Here is a 17062-nt window from a genome sequence, read left to right as displayed (position 1 = left end):
AGTTTGTCTATTTGCACACCTTTCTGTCCTTTGAGTCACTCAGAGGCAAGAACAAAACTATTAAGGGCTTGGTTGGGCAAAACACTGATTGTAAAATAGCAATTTTTGATGGCAGTGCTCAAATCGTGCTACCCAAAAGTGTTACAAATTGTAACAATACCATTTGCTGATTAATGACTCCATTAGCTTCTTTCTCTGTGTGACCCAAGACACTTCAAAAAGCAAATATTTTTGCAAGGCCATTTCTTGATGTATTTGTCAAATGAAATGACTCACAGCAGAGCAAGTTCATAGCAGCTGATAGAAAAGCAAAGAGAAGATTCAGCTGTAGGTTGCAAACTGTTGGCTTGAGAACGAAATGGGACTTGCAGATATATTTTGTTGAGCCCCACAGTTTTGGATGGCACTGTGTTGGAAAATGTTTTGAATTGTTATCAACATTTAAAAACTGGAGATTTCACATGAAAACAATTGGACGGAGCCAAGTATCTGCCTCCTTTAGACAGAACTGTTCTTCTTTCAGGTCGCCATAGTCCACACCACTCTCTATTGTCCTCTTCTGGTTCTCATTTACAAAGCCATCTGGTAGTCTGAGTTTGTAACTCCTCTAGTCATTTCAGTTTGTAACCCCTGCCTTAGGATGCCAACGGAGGGGGGAAGGAGTCTCAATTAGAACTGTAAAGATTCCTTGAAGAAAGTCATTGTAAAGAAATCTGGTTCAACATATCTGAGGTAAAATGTTTCTCTTTTAATAAAGCTATTCTTTATAGATCGCATAGTAACAGTCTTTGTTTTGAAATTCTAGTTGAATGGGCTTTCATTTAAATAACAATGGACATATTAAGTTACGATAGCTACTAAAGCTCTGACATGAAAGGAAAAGAATCCACTTTTTCATGGAAACTGGAAACGGCAGCAACTACTAACTGCCTACCAAACTTTGCAAAAAGAAGAATGCGACTTGTGGTGGCAATGAGAGTATTCTTACATCTTAAAACCACTGAAAATTTTAAGGGATTTGCTTGCTATTTACCACCACCTAAAAATTTGGGACAGAGGGCAAGGCAGAATACATATTTAACGTGATTAATACTTTAGAAAGTGTTAGTAGTATCAGCAAGAGACCACTGTTTCACAGCATATTCCCCTGTTCAACAACCAAGAAAGAGGCCCTTTGTGAAACAGAATGTATGTGCACAGTGAGTGGGGAATGTTGGGACAGTGCTGGGGAAAGTGGCCCGATGCAGGGACTTCCAAGGGCTTGCTTGCCTTGTTTTTCTCTAGCCAGTGCTGGAAGTTGACCACCATTTGGTTGTTTCAGACAAGTCCCACTGGCATTTGCATAGTCTCTCCTGGTTATTGTGTGTTTCATCTCAAGGAGTTTAAATTCCTCAGTGACCCCTACAACCAGCTGGCAAGTTTGATTTGCTTTAAATCGTTGACCTCAAATGTGCATATGCAAATGTGCATCATTGCCATCTTTGCATATCCCAGATCATCACATCTGACTAGTAACTTTGGACCAAAAGCTGCAAGAGAGAGCTTGATTCTCTCTTCCCCAAGTAAGAAAACCAACCCTTACCCCTCCAAAAACAATTAATGAAACACAAAGTTGATTTGAGTATTTTATTTATAAATGTACATTTACTATAAAAGCTGTTGCATTTTAGACAACTTTTTATTTTTATTTTTTACTATTTCTCAGAGGCGTTTTAGAATAAATATTTTAAATGAAAGTTAGTGTAACTGATATAGAACATTGGCCCACCCAGAACAGTAACACCTTTTGGACGGACTCACATACGAGGAGGATCATTTCAGTTCTTTAAATCTTACACTGTGTATAGATAACTATAATTTGTATTGCATTAATAACACTACATAGAAAGAATGAGGAAATGTCATGAAAGTTTGCTAGTGAAAAATGAAGAGTTACCCATTTTTTCTTAAGAAAGAGAAGGGACTAGCTTTTGGAGTATGAGAGAAAAAATCATATATACTTCCTCTGGAACAATAAGTCATTCTCTTGCCTCATATGTTTTTTAAACAAACACATTTACATTACAGCTCAACAGAGCAGAGCGTTTTTTTTTCCCCTGGGATCTCAAAGATTATTTGAAAAGAAATAGATCATACTCATTATGCTGCATTGGAAAAAACAAGATCTAGTCTGCCTAAGCTGCCATGTAACAGACTCCAAATGAAATATAAATCAAATATAAATAGAAACAGTTGGCAATTAGAATTTAGAAAATGTTGGAGATTATTCTGTGCTGGTGACTAGTGTTCATTATGGGAAAGCACATTTTGCAGTTGGAGAATGGGGCTTTATTTTTCTTGACTCAATTCTAGCTTCAATACATGTACAATGAGTCTCACTAAGAAATATGTATAAATGAGTTTGTGAAACCAGAAGAGAATGTGCAATATTCATACAATCCTTACATAATGGATAGAGTTCCACATGTATAAAGTATTCTATAAAAATCGGTTATGAATGACCATATTGTACATGTTTTGTGCATTATTTGTGGCAAAGTACTCTGCTAATATCATGCAAAGTGTAAACATCCACATTATCAAAATATTTAATAAAACATGCAGATGGTTAATCAAAATATTGGACTTAATCTGTACATTTTCAAAATTTTTTTCTTTTTCTTTTTAATACTTTTTTTTTCCCAATTATTTTTCCTGTAAAACATCAAACACCTCCATGAGAAGTGTTGGGAACTTGGAAGTGACTTCCTCTCTCTTCAATGTACTGTATCCATAACTCATCACTGACTATGTGCAACAGCTTTGCATTTTCTAAGGCACAATTTTTAATAAAATGATGTGTAAATTTCAATCTAATAACAGCTCATCCAAATGACAAAAATGGTCAAAATACCTCCAGTGGCTGAGGAAGTTTCTGCACCTACATGAAACCCACATGCAAGGAATCATCTAGCATGTAAATAAATAACTGCTAGCCATACTTAATGACACAAGAAATTACTGTATAACAGGAAAACATATACTTGACCTCCTTTTATGACCACATTAGCCCATTAGGAGAGTATCCATAATCTACGTTCACAAAATGTCATCTTCACTTATTTGCCATCATTTTAAGGCAGAATAAATAGTTCCCCCTTCCCCAGTCTTAAAAAATAAACAGCCTGGAGGTCTAAACTGTGATGTTTTTAGTAATTTGATTCCTTCCTTGGCCAGCTGAAACTCATCACACAGAGCAGAAAATAAACCAGCTGTCCAGGAGAGTTCCCCTCTCAACTTCTCCATGAGCAAGGTCCAAGATTCTTGATAGAAGAGAAGGTGACGGAGGAGAATGAAGGAGAGCACATATCTGTTAGAGTGGGCAGGGTACAATTTGAGCAGTAGGTTCTTGCTGGTCACTCACCAGTGGCTTATCACATCATATGCCATTTGGATTCTATTAGGATGGACTTAACGCTTCTCTTTGAATTCCTGTGTTCCGGGCCCTCAAGGAGAACTTCCAGGCAAGGGTGATCACACCTAATGATGGCCCCGTCTTGACGCCTCTTATTTCATGTGCCTCATATTCAGTCTCTTATTGAAGATGCCCAACCTGGTGCCTATAGAGTAGCAAGCAACACAGGCCTCGCGGCTGTGAGTGACCCACCACTCTCTTCAAGATTAAACTTCCCCCCAGGTTTTGTTAATAACTTTGGAAATGATGACAAATATTTCCCTCTGGTTTCTTCCTACCCTTGGGCAATGCCCTAGCCAATATCACAAGGGTTCTCTTTATTTGTCAGGCCAGCCTATATTAACAACATAACTTTCAAGGTACACAAAATCTAATACTAATGGTGCAATAATTTATTGGTATAACTTCTATCTCAAAAGGGAAGTAACACAAATGTTTCAGGATTACATTATATATTAACAGACTAGTGTCTTTGCATTAAAAACAAGTTACAGCTCAGAAACAGAGCTTGCTGTGATGTTTAGTTTCTGAAATGCATCAAATTTATGCTCCTGTCTTAGAAGACCTCATGTCTCAAATTGGCATGTCTTGCACTTCCTGCAGCTCAATTTTGTAAACATAAAGTGTTTAATTCCTAGAAATACTAAAATAAAAAAGGTTTATTGCATCATTTAGCTAATTCCCAAAGAAAAGAATAACACATTTTAAACCTTAAGCCCATTTGACCATGCTAAAACCTTTTTTGAACTATTCAGGGTCATTACAATTCAATATTGTTTTGCATATACTGTGCAAATGCAAAAAAAAAACAAACCAAAAACCCAACAAAACAAAACAGAAAACCAGGAGAAACACAAACACCGTGCTACAGAAGAACAGATACACCTTTCAGAAGAGGCTTTCAAAAATTAAATGAATGCTGAGAAGCCCCTGAACTTGGGATTTTGTTAAGCAATTGCCAGGGGACACCCTCAATGAAGAAATGGTGAGTGAGTCATCTGGAAGCTTGAAAACCACGTCACAATGTTGTAGGTTGGCCAGCACCTGTGACAAAGAAAATAGAGCAACGCTTGGTTAGTCAACATTTCTTGCTTCAGATGTTTTAAAATTTCCCAAATTAGCAATTACCTTTGCCAAAGTCTCTTCCCTCTGAGGAGGAAAAACTTCACCTCTGGGGAGAATGTGGCTACTTAAAGTGTGGTCCCAGGACAAGCAGTACTGGCGTCACTTGTTAGAAATGCAGACTCTTGAGCCCCATCCCAGACCCACTTAGCAAGGTGCCCAGGTGATTCAGATGCACTGTAAAGTTTGATGAGAATGCTTTGGATTCCCCCTAAACCAAATGTTTTCCACCAATTTTTCTACTTTGTTCTCTGGGGCAAATAAGCAAGAAAATAATCTCTTTTCTCTCAGTTTTCTTTAGGTTTTGGTTTCCCTAAGAATAAATACATCATAACTGGAGGAATTCAGGCCGAGCCTGTGGCGCACTTGGGTAAGTGTGGCGCTGGGAGCGCAATAGCGCTCCCACCGCGGGTTCGGATCCTATATAGAGATGACCTGTGCGCTCACAGCGCTCACTGGCTGAGCGCGGTGCGGCCAGTCTCAAAAAAAAGGACAAAAAAAAAAAAATAACTGGAGGAATTTGACATATGATCTAGAAATAGAATTACTAGATTTAGCAAGTAAAAATACAAAACACCCAGTAAAATCTGAATTTTAGATGAACAACACGTAATTCTTTAGTATAAGTATACCCCATGCGATATTTGGGACATACTTGTGCCAGATCCACAGCATGCAATATTTGGGACACACGTATACTAAAAACATTCATTGTTTATTTGAGATTCAAATTTAAAAGGGGAAAAACTTTCCTGGGCATCTTGTATTTTATCTGCAACCCTGTCTAGAAAGGATTGTTTGGGTTCCACATTTCCTGCTGAAGCCTGCACAAGGTTTCTTCTTCTCGTTAAGCACTAGAGTTGTGATGAGGGAATCGCAACATTGGAAAAGACCCCAGGGAGTTTGCCTTAAATGCATTTTATGAGAGTGAATGATGGAACAGAACACCATGTACAAGACACAGTCATCCAACACCCAAGCACAAATGGCACGAGTTAAACATGTGACGGCTTGATTCGTGACAGGTAATTTGTTTTGCAGTTCCATTCCCATTTACATATGAACTTCAAAACTGTTTACATTGCTTTTAGGAATTGCATTTTAATATGCTGTTAGGCTAGTTTTCCCTCCAAGAGAAAAATTTCATTTAAATGTGACTAGTTACTTGGAGAAAATAGAATTATATATTCAGGTTTTATTATTCCATAAAATAAAATTATTTTGTTTCACTTAGAATGCCTATGATGTAAACCACCCTTCACATCTATCCATCTCCTCTCTTCTCAACTCACATCAAAGTTGAATAAAAAAAAGAAAGAAAAATGATTTTTAGCCATTTCTTCCCATTCTGACTCTTTTATTGTATCTGGGATATATTCAAGCAATTCAAGTATATTTATACTTCTCTAGCTAAATTATTATTCCTGCTACTTATTCATTCCTGAAGTATATTTATTTCTTAGGACACCGACAAAGAAATGAGCAATATTTTCAGATGTGCTGGTTATTCTCCCTGTCATGTGTTGACTTAATTAAAATTAGCCTAAAATGATACTAACTTTTATCTGGAAAAATAAACATGGGAGAAGAATTAGGAAAACTTTTGGAAAAAAAATTGGAGAGAATGTGGCTACTATTACCCAATATTAAAACATATTATGAAGCTACAATAATTAAAACCATTCAGTAATGGAGAATAAGTAGGTTAATAAAACATAATAAAATATCCAGAAATGGACCCAAATATATATGGGAACTCAGTTTATGAGAAAGCTGGCATTTCAGATTAGTGAGAAAAAAAGGAATAATTCATTAAGTGATATTCGTACAATTGACTAAATTGAAAGAAAAATAAGGCTGGATATCCTGATTATCACATATTTATACATGAAAAAGAAAACAAGAAACAATTCTAGGAGAAATCTCAGCTAAGTTCATTTATACCCCTGGAAGAGTGAGAGTTTTTCTAAGTAGAACACAAAACCCAGAATCCCAAAAGGAAATAATATACATATATATTCAATTACTTAAAATGAATATCTTTTGTATAAAAATAAATCACAAAGAAAAAAAATAACTGCAATATGCAGCAAATATAACAAAGAGAATATTTCTTTCTTTTTTTTTTATTTTTTAAGATGACCGGTAAGGCGATCTTAACCCTTGACTTGGTGTTGTCAGCACCATGCTCTCCAAAGTGAGCCAACCGGCCATCCCTATATAGGGATCCAAACCCTTAGCTTTGGTGTTATCAGCACCACACTCTCTCCAGTGAGCCCAGGGCTGGCCTGGAAGATTTCTTTTTTTAAAAAAAATTTTCATTGTACATGTTTATGGGGTACAGTTTGTTGTTTCAATACATGCATATACTGTATAACGATCTAATCAGAATAGTGAGCATATCTATCACCTAAACATTTATCATTTCTTTCTGGTTATAACATTCCAGATCATCTTTCCTGGCTATCTTGAAATATGCAATACAATATCATTAGCTATTGTCACCGTAGGGCACCAGAACTTATTCTTCCTACCTAGCTGTAACTTTGTAACTTTGTACCAGTCCACCATATTTCTTTAATTTGCAAAGAACTCATATAAATGGGGTGCCAACTGAAGAACAGGCAAAGGATAGAGATGTACTTTATAGAAAAAGAAATATAAATGGTGAATAAATATATGCAAAATGTTCCAACTCATAATTAAAGAAATACAGATCAAAGCAATGAGGTTTCAAAGCAATGAGGTTCCCCTCTCCCCACCCCCAACCTAGTACAGTGGCAATGTTTAACGTTTGATGATATCCAGAGCTGACATAGGCGGGGAAGAAGAAAGGGGCTCTCTCATACATTTTGCAGAGGGTACACTTTTCTGAACCATAATTAGGCAAGATATCTGAATATTTAAAAAGCACATGCCTTTTAACTCAGCTGTGCTACTGCTCAGAATCTATCCAGTGAAGGTGCTTTCAAGTATTAGAGCATTTAAAAAATACTATTAAAAAACTGGAAACAACCAAAGTGTCCATTCATAGAGAATTATTAGTTTTAAATTATGGAGTTGTATGCATTTATGAAAAAACTAGGCTGGCCCGGTGGCACACTGCTACAGTGCGCCACTTGGGAGCGCGGCGGCGCTCCTGCCGAGGGTTCGGATCCCACATACAGACCGGCCGCTCACTGGCTGAGCGAGGTGTGGGCGCAACACCGAGGGTTGCGATCCCGTTGCTGGTCCCGGTCCAGTACGGGCGCGACACTGAGGGTTGCGATCCGTTGTCGGTCACAAAAAAAGACAAAAAGGAAAAAAAAAAAGAAAAAACTATTAAAAGGAATGAGGAGAAAGAATGTATTATATGGAAAAAATGCCAAGATGTATCATTAAGTTAAACACAACAGCAACAGAAACTAAGTACAGAAAACTGTGGCTGTGAGATCATCACCTCTGTGAAATAAAAACCAACACATATCCAGGCAGATGCGTCATACCCATACGCATCTGTGTGTGCAAGTGTGTGCATTCACATATAAACATACATTCTGCCACTCCCCCCAATAAATTACTAGAAAGCAATTACAGTAGTTTACTTTGGAGATTTTCACTTTTAGTTTGGCATTTTTCTTGATATTTTGATTTTTTAACCTTATACCACTTATAATTTTTATTTATTTATTCTTTTGAATGTCTATAGAAGCATCTAGGCAGAGAGATAATGGACCTTTTTGCTTTCTTCTTAGTATTTCTTAGTATTCTTTAAAAAAATCCTAGCAAAATATTGCATTTAAAGTATAAAATAAACAATGAAAAAAATCTTATCTGAAGTCTACCTCCAAATCACATTCTTATTTTTCATCTTGTTTCAAGAACTCCATGGTTCTTGTCTTTAGATTTGGAATCAAAAGCAGTTAATGCCCTTTATATTTGTATACATGGGAGAAAAATTCCTGGTCTAGATCCAAAAAGCTAATTTCCAAAAGAAATGACAATGAATCACCCAACTTCTTAATCTGGATGAAAACAGTCACTGTCACCCAGAGGTGGGCTCAGGTTTGCTCTCTGTTGGCATCCTTCGAGCACTTTAAATTATGAAGGAAATTCAGATCTATAACACTTTTCAAATCTTCAACAGTCTTTCAACCTAGCAGTGCCCTCTTCTGGTTCCATGATTCACAGTCAGCTGATTTATTAAGGTTAAGAAAAAGAATTATTTATAGAGGATGATAGAAAAAATCACTTTGAATTTTGGGAGAAAAGAGTTTAAGTTTTCCTGTCTAGTGTGTAAAAACAAAACAAACAAAATCCAGTTTAAAGGATATATATATATATATATATATAATTATTATATATTATACATATATATGTATTTGTATATGTATGTTTGTACATATATTTATGATACAATTATAGTGTACTATTTATAACATTTTTAATATACATAAAATACATGGTATAATTATTATATCGTACATATAAAATACATGGTATTATGGTTTAATACTATTTAGTCCAGTTTGATGGCAGCAGCTCTAAGTTGGACCTGTTTTGACCTCAAGTTAAACATTTATCATAGATCAAAACCATCTGGGCTTAATTTTTGTTTCCCATCATTTTATTAATAGGCATGTATTTCTCTGAACATACTAAATCTATAACTATAAAACAACTTAATTTCAATGTTTATTCTTAAAGTCTTCAGTCTCGGGCCGGCCCGGTGGCGCACTGCTACAGTGCGCTGCTTGGGAATCGTGGCGGCGCTCCCGCCCGAGGGTTCGGATCCCACATACAGACCAGTTCCCGCTCACTGGCTGAGCGAGGTGCGGGCGCAACACCGAGGGTTGCGATCCCGTTGCCGGTCCCGGTCTGGTACGGGCGCGACACTGAGGGTTGCGATCCATTGCCGGACACGAAAAAAGACAAAAAAAATAAAAATAAATAAATAAATAAATAAATAAATAAATAAAGTCTTCGGTTTTGCAGATTTAGAGATCCATGTAAAAAGGCTATAAAAATGTTAACTTCACTTACTTTGAGAAATAAGAAAATATTCTTGAAGTTCAAACTCCATCTCTTCACTCCAATTTTTTTAAAAAAGTGTTTCTGACTGATGAATTTGCATGAAAAGGTCCTCTGCAATGTAGATTATCCACCAGGACTATACTTATGATGAAGACCGAGGAAGGATTCAGAGGAAAGCAACTGGCTAGTTTCAGATTTTCCAAACAGCAGCTGGGCAACAGCGCCTCCTGGTGGCCCCAGAACTAACATGAACCTTCTAAGTTAGGCTGCTCAGGGAGCTCCAAGGCAGCAAATACTTGTTGAGCTCTTATATTGTACTCAAGTATTGTGGGGGTGTTCAAGGGGGGAGGATTCACGAAGAAGTATAACCCATTATTTTGTTTCTCCAGGAACTTCCAATTTCTTTGAGAACAAAACCATATTATGTAAGGAAGCTTGTGAATGTAGGGCATGTAGACATTGGGGCGGGGGGGGGGCGCTTGCTGATAAACAGTGGAGAACTGCTCTTGACATTTAACCATCCCAAAGTGCTACCAGTCTTCTCAAGACAGGCCTGAACAAATGAATAGTGTTTCACAGACCTTATAGCTTTCCTTGGGGGGGGGGGGGGGGGGCGCTTGCTGATAAACAGTGGAGAACTGCTCTTGACATTTAACCATCCCAAAGTGCTACCAGTCTTCTCAAGACAGGCCTGAACAAATGAATAGTGTTTCACAGACCTTATAGCTTTCCTTCTGTCTCACCAAAACCGCTGTGGTGAGCGCAGGCAATGTCTCAAGCCTGGTCTACAGTTTTTACTTGCAGGTGTGTTTATGCACTTCTGGATAAAAAGAATTTGTCCACACTGTCGTGGTAAATTCCAGTAAGAGACAAGAGGTAAATAAAGGGTTATTTCATTATCATTTTTTTTAACCTTGATGCTAAGAAACTGTTCTATCAGGGTAGGAGTGTCAACTTATGGGGGAAATATTTAAAATCCTAAATTGGGTCAAATGAAAGATGCGTGACTGCTTCACTCATCTGGAGGTATCCCCCCGTACTTACTTCTGGATCGCAAGTAGCAGTCATTACAGTTTAGAAGACCATTTCGAATCCTAACATCTGTCCCACTCACTGCATCTCCAAGCTGGCCTTTACAAATTCCACACTATAGGGAAAAAGAATAGATGTTGTAAGATGCACAGGAATTGTTTCTTTATAATGCTTAGTTACGGTTTACATGAATAACACAATAATACTTCTACAATCTCCACATTTGTTGAGCATCTATTATGTGTTAGATGCTATACTAAGAATCAACTTACAGCAAAAGTAAATATACCTTTAGCATTTTATCTCAATGCCTTGCATTTTACAGAGAAGGACACTAGCCAAAGAGATTAGTTGACTTTTCCCAAGGTTGTGAAGCTGGTCAGTGGTATCAGGTCGACCCCAAAGCCTATCCTCTTATCCTCTATAATACACTGTTTCTCAACCAAGATGGAAGAACTGTTTTAAACAGATTAAACTCTAGTGGTCTTAAATAAACACAGGGCCAGTGGATTACCAATTGAAATCTATCAATGATCTTTACGTGCTTTCCAGTATTGTTGGTAAATTCTGCCAGATCAGAATTACTGGGAAATAGATATACCATTTTATATTTCCACATTAAAGACTGTGATACCTACAGTAACAAATCCACTGGGAATGGAACTCCTTTCAGCCAAGTCAGCCTGAGTGTAGAGGGAGATTGCAGGATATACTCTGCTTTTTGTACCTGAGAAGGCAGAAGTGGGGGGTTGGCCCAGGTGCCAGCCTCTCGCAGGGGGATGAGGTGCTCTAAGGTCACCTGGGGCACAGGGAGGCCTCATGCAGATTAGATTACAAGTTGTGTCTACATCACAAGGATGGGAGATAAATCTAAGAGGGGAGATAAATCTGAGAGGGATGAATCTTAAAGCCTCAGGCCAGCTTGAGGACATGAATGATTAGAGACAATAAAGGCCTTGACAGCTAAGAAGGCAGGTTTCCTATCCCCTGAGAATCTGCAAAGACCCTTTTGCACCTCAATTACTTTTAGCTCTGATAAGGTTTCTAAGAGCCGTATATGGTGCTGGAATATATTACCTTAGCATAATCATAACATTTTTAAAACTATATTCCTTGAGCTTCAAAACACTCCTAGACACTTTAGGATATACAGTACCTAGGTTCATTTGATGATGAGCATATGTTTGCTTGCCCTTTGTGGAATTGTTCTCTATAGAAATTGTGAATATAGAAAATTGTAGTCTTGGGCCGGCCCATAGGATATACAGTACCTAGGTTCATTTGATGATGAGCATATGTTTGCTTGCCCTTTGTGGAACTGTTCTCTATAGAAATTGTGAATATAGAAAATTGTAGTCTTGGGCCGGCCCAGTGGCGCACTGGAGAGTGCGCCGCTTGGGAGCGCAGCGGCGCTCCCGCTGAGGGTTCGGATCCCATGTGGAGACCGGTTCCCGCTCACTGGCTGAGCGCGGTGCGGGCGCAACACCAAGGGTTGCGATTCCGTTACCGGTCAGTAAAAAAAGACAAAAAGGAAAAAAAAAAAGAAAATTGTAGTCTTATTCTAATATTTTTGATAAATGAAATCTAAAATAAGTATCTACACTGTGTTTTGTTTATGATCAGTCTTACTTTCAAGTGATTACTGGTATTACTAAATTCACAACTTGGGGACAACCTCACTGGCTTTCTCTTAGCTCATACACATAGTAGGAGTTATTTTAAAACCATGCAAATTTACTTTATTAGTCAAGAAAGCTACCAACAAAAAATAGGACAAAATTCAAGAACGAAAAAAAAAAAGCACGTCAGGGTTATACAGAGAAAGAAACAACTCTTATTCAGAAATAGAAGGTTTTGCTTCAAAAATTATATAGTAATTTAAGATGTGTTCATGAGTGGGGAAAAAAGGAGGATATACTGATATAACACAACTTATAAATTTTATAATAAAACAGGTATAACTGGTTAGCTCACCCACTTATCAGCAGGAGATCTGGGACTAGAATCTGGGCCTCCTCATTTTCGGTTTATTCATTAATTCATTCATCTAAAAATATTTATTGATGCCTGCTCTGCTAAGTACAGAGGAAATAGTGGTGAGCAAGACAGACATGGTCCCTGCCCTTATGGAGTTTACAGTTTATTAGAGGAAATGATATTTAAACAATTCAATAATGAGTGATAAGGACCAAATAGTGGTGAGCAAGACAGACATGGTCCCTGCCCTTATGGAGTTTACAGTTTATTAGAGGAGATGATATTTAAACAATTCAATAATGAGTGATAAGGACCGTGAAAGGTCCTGTAAGGACCCATAACAAAGGCAATTGATTTAGCCTGGGTGAGCAGGGCAGCTTCTCAGAGCGAGTGATATTTTATCTGAGATTACTAGTATTCATTCAGAGACCCACAATTTTGCAACTAGCTATAACCACTTGCTTGACAGAAAAATCGTCCATTAGATCAAAAACTGAAACCCTTTGACACCGAGTCACAAGAGTTTAAGAAGCAGCAGCAAAGATGTTCCACTCCAAATAAATGCACATGGCTTGGAAGAATTGTCATCCTCTCAGAGTTCCATTTTCAGCTTCCTGCTAGAGCACATGCTCTTAAGCAACAAAAACTGTTTTGTAAAGACAAACCGCAGCAATCTGTTTTGTTTCTTCTAACCTGACATCCCAGAGGGATTCGTGACAGGAGAGCTCCATCCTGAAGGATGGGTTCCACCCCCACGTCTATACAGCCTGGAGCAAGGAGGCCTCACAGGCAAAGGCATTCAGGATATCCAGGAGGTGTTTCCCAGCTCAGAATGATGACAAAAGACATCACAAAATTGTACTCAGAAGAGCAATGAGTACGTACCCTGAAACACTGGATGTGAAAATAGAGATTGAGGGTCTCGATGATCATCGCAGCTCCTTTACCCAAAGGAAGCCCACAGGAAGAGCACAGTTTCTTCCCGCTTATAGACCTCGGTTTAAAAATACACGTATAATAAAAATCTCAGTTTACAATAGTTGGTCAAACACACAAACATGTAACCTCGTGCAAAAATGAAAACATGCATTTCTAAAATGCTTATATCATGAATGAGATGAGAATTACTGAACTGACAATGAATAGGAAATTAAGCATTAGAGAGAAAGTGCAAGCAACACTGCTAGACTGAATACAATAGATACAATATTGAATCTGGTGTGTGCGTGTAAGTTATTTGTTCCAAGAAGTTTGTGTGGTAGTCTCTTCGAATGCCTTGGAATGATTCAATATTTTTATCACATTTTTGTAAACTCCTAAAAGATAGTTAAATTTAGTTTTACTAAGGTTTTAATGTTGCTTTTCCCATAATCGGCCCACTAAAGCATTTTTGGGGAAGGGATGGTAATAATTTTTTTATTCATTTCTATTTTCTGTTTTAAGATAAAATAATGAAGTAAGCAATTCTATACGGAGCATTGTATAGTCAAAACAAAGCTATGGCAATTTATTCACAGATCTGCAACAACAAAAAAATACATTAGATTTATTTGGGGGAGATATTTTAAAGTAATAATAATGGCCATGGATTGAAAGTCCATTGCACCTATATATGATTTTAAAAAACCTCCTCGCAAACTGTACTAGAAAGGAACTTTATATGACAAAAGGTATCCATACAGGGCATTTATTTTTACTTACTAAGAAAAAAATTTTGTTTATAGAGAGTCAACTGTGATACCACAGAACAAGTGGCAGGCAGAGGGCCCTGAAATACAGGACCTAATCCCTGTTCTGTCACCAAGTTCTTTGATCTGGTGTAAAGAACTCAGTCTGGGTTTTCCTTTCACCTTTAAAATGAGATGATCGGACTAGCTTATCTGTATTACCTCTTCCAGTGCAAACACTCTTTGAATCACCTGTCAGCCCTTTGAGGGCAGGGCTGCATCTACCCCATTCCTGTCTCCCTGCAGCCCCCTGTACACTGCCTACCAATGAACTAGAACCAAACCCAGAAAATCAACCCCAGGTGAGAGGACACGGTCAATAACGCATCTGAAACTAGACGGCTGTCCTCTTAAGGCAGCTTTCATACAACTAAGATCAGACTGCAGTGATGCTATTGTCTGAAAAGCTCTTGGAATTACACAAGAAATTTTAAAATATGCAATATCATTTTAAAGCCAATGCAGTACAGAGGGACAGGAGAAACCGAAAGGAAGACAATAGAAAAGAGAGAGAATTGTCCTAATCAAACCCTATTTATTAGGATTTCCCTCTTATCCAGTAGTTAAATGAAATTTCTACATCAAAGCAAAAACCTCTGAGTACTCAGTAATTTGTCTCTCCAGTGAATGGAAATTCAGGCAGCTTTTAAGAATATCATGGGACCCAATTAATGTCCAGAAGCAATCATTAGAGGGCTAGAGGAGGTTAAGAGAGAAAGATGAAGTTTCCTTTCTTGGCCTCCGCCTGGTTCTCTGTAAGAGCCATCAGCGGATCCTGCCTAGAAGGACAGAGCCGTCTTGGAGGGAGAGGCGCCGACTTAGGAGCCCAGCAATTGTCTGGTGGATTTTATTATTAGATTGCAGGTTCCACACAATGTAATTAAAGCCCTATGGCCACAGCCGTGCCAACGTCACACACTTGACTTTCTCTATTGCAGGCTGATAAATCTGCAGGCAGATGGCGGATGCCTTCCCTCCTCCTGCCTTATGTGTGTGTGTGCAGGAAGAGATGTGCACGGATGAATCTCTCAAAATCACTTGGCGATTGCAGGCTGATAAATCTGCAGGCAGATGGCGGATGCCTTCCCTCCTCCTGCCTTATGTGTATGTGTGCAGGAAGAGATGTGCACGGATGAATCTCTCAAAATCACTTGGCAAGCACTAATTTGGCTGAAATCATGCTCGGGGAGCTCTGTCAAAACAAAGCAGCCTTAGAAAGGCTTGCTGACCTCTTGTACCTGTTTGGTGAGTGGCCTGGAGGGGTGGGAGAACAGGGGGACAGGGGCCCCGCCTGGAAGCTCTCGCGAGGGCTCTTCCTGTAACGTGGTAAAGGAGCCAAGAATTATGACAAGTAAAGAGAAGCCCAATTCCACATGAATTGTAAATTCATTGAAAAGCCATTGTAGATAAGGAAGAAAAAAAAAAATGCTTGACAACCAAATCAGAGACCACAGAGTCTCCTACTGGTAATATTAAAAAAAATTTAAAAAGTAATTCTGTGTAGCAAGGATTGTCTACATAAAATCAAAACCAGGCTGTTGAGCAGAAAAGACAGAATATTTTTCTAACCTTTATTTTTAGTTAAATTATTCTTTAGTTAAAAATGCTGAGTTGTTTTTTCAGTTGTTCACCTAGCTGCTTTTGCATGCTAAGTTAGATATAAAAATTATGGACTCAGTGGGAGGGGAAAGATGCCTAAGGATACAGGGAAAAATTCTTAAAGAGAACCCAGAAATAAAGGGCAGACCCTACAGAAGGTACTTTTCAGTGAGATGGTCTCCACCCTTGTCAACAAATTCTCTGTGGATACATGTGATGTAGGTCAAAATATTTAACAACCCCTATGTCATGGGCATTAACAAATCAGAACGGTCCCCACCAGAAGCTATCAGAATGGTTGTACAGGTACCGTTGGTTGCACACGAGACCAGCCTGTGTTTAAGCTGTCAATTCTGGGCTCTTGCTTTTAAAAGTTAATTTCATTTGTAAAGAATGGGGTAGAACACAGAAAAGAAAAACAGCAACATAGACATGGACAGAGCATGAGTCCATCTGTCTTCTAACTGCTTTCAGCATTAATTCCCTGAGCCCCTGTCCCTCAAATCTCCCTCCTGAGAGTTTGTCTTCTCCAAAATATCACAGTTTCATGTAATACCCTGAAGGGTAAGTACCATTGCTTTAACAAAAAAGGTTGAAAATCATGGCAATAATCAATAACAATAACGATTGTTTCTTTGTGATTTTAGCTTCTATTAATTCTGAGTGTAATATAGACATATAGAAATTAAACTGGATAGACATAAGGTGACAAGGGGAAATTGTTCAAACACTACATTGAGAAATGTAACAAGAAAAATAAGGCAAAAAATTTATTTTTCTCTTATAAAACAAGTTATCATCGTTACCACCTACACTATGTAGTACTTACTATCTGCCAGGCATGAAACCCTATGGGGTGGAAACTAGTATTATTCCAATTTTATAGATGATGAAATAGAGGCAGAGGAAGATTAAGTAACTCGCTCAAGGTCCTATAAGGGCAGGTGGCAAAGCCAAAATTTGAATCCAGGGGGTCTGACTCTAGGTAGAATGATTGGTTATAGGATCATGAATGTTATATTTTTAAAACTATGATTATAAGGAACTTCTGGCTCAAATATGTGGAACTGTGGGTTCACTTTGAGTTCCTCTACCACTTAACCAGTCAAATACTTTGGGTAAATTATTTAACTTTCCT

General features: G+C 38.1%; 1 protein-coding gene across 1 annotated transcript in view; it reads right to left on the bottom strand.

Annotated features, from left to right (window-relative positions):
* Nucleotides 1-1612: 1612 nt before the first annotated feature.
* Nucleotides 1613-17062, bottom strand: part of LOC103606218 (LIM and calponin homology domains-containing protein 1-like) — a gene marked incomplete at its 5' end in the record, with an annotated part of 40234 nt that continues 24784 nt past the window's right edge. The window contains 4 exons of the mRNA XM_008590811.1: nt 1613-4498; nt 10634-10736; nt 13484-13592; nt 15564-15641. Coding sequence (XP_008589033.1) covers nt 4473-4498; nt 10634-10736; nt 13484-13592; nt 15564-15641 — 316 coding nt within the window. The remainder of the gene's footprint in view (nt 4499-10633; nt 10737-13483; nt 13593-15563; nt 15642-17062) is intronic.

Source organism: Galeopterus variegatus, unplaced genomic scaffold (genome assembly GCF_000696425.1).
Source record: "Galeopterus variegatus unplaced genomic scaffold, G_variegatus-3.0.2 Scaffold6381, whole genome shotgun sequence".
Taxonomy (NCBI): Eukaryota; Metazoa; Chordata; class Mammalia; order Dermoptera; family Cynocephalidae; genus Galeopterus; species Galeopterus variegatus.
Note: the sequence above shows the minus strand (reverse complement) of the source record. Positions and strands in the feature narration are given on the sequence as shown.